Source organism: Limulus polyphemus, unplaced genomic scaffold (genome assembly GCF_000517525.1).
Source record: "Limulus polyphemus unplaced genomic scaffold, Limulus_polyphemus-2.1.2 Scaffold95, whole genome shotgun sequence".
NCBI classification, from domain to species: Eukaryota; Metazoa; Arthropoda; class Merostomata; order Xiphosura; family Limulidae; genus Limulus; species Limulus polyphemus.
The window spans coordinates 1136163-1141447 of NW_013665705.1; the positions used below are offsets into that span (position 1 = coordinate 1136163).

Below are 5285 nucleotides of genomic sequence, written 5' to 3' on the forward strand. Positions count from 1 at the left end.
AAATGTACAACGTTTCGATGATGACAAAACCTTGTCGAAACGTTGTACATTTGCTGTTATGTTAAACATATATTAAAGTTTTTCTTCATTACCCATTCAAGCCGTCTCCAACCATTAAAAATAAGTATATATGTGTTCCAGTCTAATTATAGAAAGTACGAATAGGTACCATTGCCAATAATATAAGCATTCCTGAAAATTAACATTTGACTATCGTCTATTAGTTGTTTAAAATCCAATTAAATTCTACATCTAAATATTTTGTTAGTATCTATTTAGCGTTCAACGTATAAACTATCATTTTAGGCTAATAGAAATTTTACATTCAACGTCAATGCTCAAACCATGACAAACATAGTTTGTGTAGTGAATTCCATTGCTTAGCCTAGAAACAATTGCAAATGGCGGTTAACTAACACAAGAAAGCAACTCTGTAATGTATAAAGTTATTAAAATTCATAAAAAAATTGAATACAGGTGTTTCAAATCTTCTGTAGTTTTTAAATTTTGGCTTTTTAATATTTTAGCAATTTTGTTTCAATCATTGACCTTTTGACCTATATTTTTATCCAATTTATGATACTTTTAAGGGAACAAAATAATTTACACCAATGATTATTACTTTAAACTCGAAAATTAAAATATTAATAATATCATTTGATATCAACTTAATAACAAGTTTAAAGTGTGACTTTTTTATAAGCTGCCGGCCATCTTGGATAACATCTTGTAAACATGTAGTTTTTGCAAGAACTTCATGAAATCCATAATTGATTTTCTTCATAAGCAGGATCTGTTCTCAAACTTCATGCAAAAATAATTTGTATAATTAAGGCGGACTAGTATTTTGCTGTTTTTGCAAATTTCTTGAATGTAACTTCCTGGCTATATGGTGTTTTTTGTTGTTGTTGTTGCTGAAAAAGAAAAGCTTATAACATTTGCTATTCAGCTTAATTTTATGATTCGTCTAAACGTTTGCATATCAGATTCGCAGGTCAAAACCTTCACCTGCACAAAATTAAACATAAATCTGATACCTTTTAAGCCTAAATTTGGTCTGGATGTAGCTTAATGATTAGCGATCATATGGGGATTGCCCGGCATGGCCAGGTGGTTAGGGTGCTCGACTCGCAATCTGAGGGTCGCGGGTTCGAATCCCCGTCACACCAAACATGCTCGCCCTTTCAGCCGTGGGGGCGTTATAATGTGACGGTCAATCCCACTATTCGTTGGTAAAAGAGTAGCCCAAGAGTTAGCGGTGGGCGGTGATGACTAGCTGCCTTCCCTCTATTCTTACACTTCTAAATTAAGGACGGCTAGCGCAGATAGCTCTCGTGTAGCTTTGCTCGAAATAAAATAAAAAAAAAATCATATGGGGATTGGGCTACCAAACACGCATCGCCTTTTTCAATAGTGGGTATGACATAAGAGTGACATTCAGTCCCGCTATTGGATTGAAATTAGCCATTGCAAATGGTAGGTACTGTTGACCGGTTGCCTTCCCTCTGGTCCACAGTTCAATATTATGGACGACAGCTATGCCTCATCCATAGAGGTCTCTGACCTGGCCGTTTAGCTCATCAGGTACATAAGGTGTCGGTCAGGTGAATATACAAATAATCCTCAATATTATGAATTATCATTTTCTGTGGTGACGTTGCTTTTGTTGTTTTAGCTCAAAGCCACAGAATGGGCTATCTGCATTCTGCTCAGCATGGGAAATCAAACCGAGGACTTGCTGTGGTGAAAAATTTTACTAGAACTCACTTTGAAGACAAAGTATCACGTGTTTCTGAGATGATTTCAAAACGAAATCTAAAAGGTACATGTAATACAATGTAAGAGTAGTATTAATCTATAATGATTTGCAGTCTAAGTTAAGCATAGTATTTATATATACTCATACGCGAATGAAATCTCATTTAATTTTCTATGGCTATTTTTAAAAGAATATCGGAATGGACTGTCACTCTTATGTCGCACTCACAGTTGAAAGTGATGCGTGTTTGGTAGCACCACGTCTCGAAACAGAGATCTTCGGGTTCCCCCAATCAGTTCGCTAACCACTAGGCCACGCTTAAGCCAATATTTAGGCTTAAAAATATTGAAACTATTTCAGGTGTTAATATTCAAACGATTTTTTTAAAAAAGTGAAACTGGGAAAATCCAAGTTTATATTAAAATGAAATATTAATAGTATCACTGACGAAAAACATGTAAAAAAGTACCAAGATCTGACAACTTCACAAACTGCATCTTTAAGTTACTGTACATACTTCTTTAAATATGATTATTACTAACTACAACTTATAATGAACAACACTCGAATGCTTTTCCGTCTGCAACAGCGCAAAGTCTGGTTATTTAAAAATATCTCGTCCACCAAAACTAATCATCAGGGAGAAATGTGCGTGTACAATCGTTGGTTTGAAAAGTCAAAGATATAATTCCGAAATAGAAATTAGAACAACGCCTCGGAATTTGAACATTTTTACGAATACAAGAAGCCACCCCCAAAACAAAAATTAAGGTTGTACGTGCCATATAATGTACTACAGCGAAATGTACTCAAGTCTGTTTGGTTTGTGTTGATTTTAATACAACAATGTTAATCCAGTCATCATTCACTCAGGTATTAATTTATGTATAACATATTTTTCTATCTCTGAAAAATAAAAGGGCTAAGACATAATTACGTTTCTTTTTCCATCTTTTGAAGGCACTCAACTCTTTTATTCTTTGTTTTTGCTCATTATGAAACCGAGGCATTATCTTACTCAGAATGGACCTTTAATATATATATATCGCTTGTAGTTGCGATAGTTATCTTTAGAAGAAAAAAAATGTACCAGAAGGAAGAAATCATCGAATGTGATATAGCTTAGATATTAACAAAGGTTACATACGAGTCAATTAACTCGTCTTACCTCTGCCTAGCTAGTGAGTAGCCAACAACGTAAAGTTCCCACGTTCCCAACAAGCAACTTAACTGCCCATCCATTGCTTCCTCAAGGCTGCCAAGGTGCAGGTTGTAATATATTTTAATGATGTGTCCAGGACGTCGCAAACGATTGGTAAGTTCAAATATATATCTTAATTTTACAATTTAATATCATTAGATCAATAAGGAATTTGATACATTTTGTTTTCTCTTTGATATCATATAATGTTCTGGAATTAAGTAAGGTATCGATTAGATGCTCAATCTCTTTTTTTTTTAATATGTTTTAGTGATCTTTTTACGGACTTTATGGAAGTTTTGGTAGTGAGAAGAACAGATACAGAATAATCAGCCTCTAGTGTTAGAGAAGTATTATAAAAATATTTCAGAATTTGGGTGTTGTCTAAGAGGTTTCATCTCCTCTACGAATATACTAGAATTAATAATGTTTAGCATGTTTAGATGTATACTAGAATATTTCTCTTATATATCCGGACATCTTGTAATGGTGAAAGTCTGCCGGTACTCACCAAAACTTAGTACTACCGATCCTTTCGAAAATTCAAATGGAGTCCTTTTTTTTTTTGAAATCTGAATAGTGTTTTTTTTTTTATTTTTAGATTCCCCTCTCATTTTTAATAATTCTATATATTTAATACATAAAGAGGTAACAAAATTCGTGATACTCAGCCCCCCCCCCCCAGTGGCACAGCGGTATGTCTACGGACTTACAACGCTAAAATCCTGGTTTCGATACCTGTGGTGGGCAGAGCACAGATAGCCCATTGTGTAGCTTTGTGCTTAACTTCAAACAAACAAACAAAATCGTGATACTCCAAACGCTGTGAGGCTAGATCCTGGCAAAGATGAGCACCCAAGCTTCTTTAAGAATTTAACCACCGAGTTTGTGTAAAAATACCCGCAGTATGAGGCTCAATGAAAATGTTTGAAACACTTTGATTTTCCTGGAAAAACATTAGGCTTGTTTCATGTTGACAAAATCACTATCAAACTTCAAGTGCCAAGATTTTGTGCATAAAGATGCTTTTATGTACTCTGATAAACCAGTTAATTTCTCGTGACTCGACAAAAGGACAATTTCTTGAGATTCGTTAAACTTCAGAAGGTAATTTGCTATTTGATTTGTTTTTACTTTCTATGTCTAATTGTTCTCTTTCTATTTCTCTTACACACCAGATGCTGAAAGTAACATACCGTACAGCTTTGAATGTGAGTGTATATCTCGTGAGCCTGTCGACGTCCTTCTTCGCTGTATAATACTCTAAAATTATACATTTTAGAACTATCTTAAAACTGACACTAGTTTCTACGTTTGAGTGTTGTGACAAAAGCCTTGCCACTTCCCCTCGTCTCTAACCAGTTCTTCAGAGGTATATTCTACTTTATACTGTGCACAGAGTAAAATATTCGTAGTTGACATCGAATTAGATTCTCATCTCAACTGTATCTTCGTACGTACGTTAGAAGATATCTCGTAAAGTGATGATGACGTAATCCGATCCTGTTTCATTTTCACAGTTTTTCTTCCTGGTGATAAAAGTTAAAACGCTCATGTTCGAAGTTGCAATTTCTACACTTTCAGAAGCCTAATTATATTCTTTACACAATTATACAAACGTGTAAAAGGTCCCTCTCTGTAGTAAATACAGTTTTGAACTGCCTTTAATAATGTGCAGTCTTCCTAGTATTATTTACCTGCTAAAATTTAGAATAACAAATGTCATTCCTTTCTGATGTTGGAAACTTGAGTTTAGTAGTACAGTGCTAGTTTATATCATTTACTTCAAGCCCTAGTTGTACTTCAGTATACGAACATTAATCTTAAGATAAAAAACATTACACCATTTTTATTTTTAGGTAAATACCAATTGAATTTCTAAAGAAATAATTTCTACCTCAGTTGTGTTTTAGTTTTGATAACAATGTTCTTCCTGGTTCAATGTGTATATTACAAACTGACGTTTTCTTGCAAAAACTAACCTGTTTAATTATTTTGTATTATCACTCAAAATATATGACATTTCGGATCGAAAAGTTGAGCTCTAATGTGAACCTTGTATTCCAGTTTGTGATTCTATTTTTAATTATTTCTATTTCAGAAAAGAATACTGTTACGTCTCCGTTTGTTAATTGATTTTCCGTAACTTCGTTCCGACGAAACTTAAGCGACACAATTTCTTTCTTAATAAAAACTGGTTTATTCTTTCCGAATATAACTTTACCGATACACTCAACTTCAACAATCGCGCTAAACAAACGCTGTAACGTCTCTCGTGCTCTCTGACTGCAGTTCAATTACTCACTGCCTACACACACATTACAT

The 5285-nt window shown here is 34.2% G+C and overlaps 1 protein-coding gene across 6 annotated transcripts in view; it reads left to right on the forward strand.

Annotated features, from left to right (window-relative positions):
• LOC111088429 overlaps nucleotides 1-5285 on the forward strand; it is a 76503-nt gene that overhangs the window by 66422 nt on the left and 4796 nt on the right. Inside the window, exons 21-22 of one of the 6 annotated variants that reach the window (XM_022398535.1) lie at nucleotides 2942-3074; nucleotides 4139-5109. The exons of 2 other annotated variants lie outside the window; for them this stretch is intronic. In XM_022398535.1, the coding sequence (XP_022254243.1) occupies nucleotides 2942-3045 (104 nt within the window). In that variant the 3' untranslated portion in view covers nucleotides 3046-3074; nucleotides 4139-5109. Of the gene's footprint in view, nucleotides 1-2937; nucleotides 3075-4138; nucleotides 5110-5285 lie in introns of those variants that run through there. 3 more of the 6 variants (XM_022398540.1, XM_022398557.1, XM_022398549.1) reach the window with 3 other exon arrangements.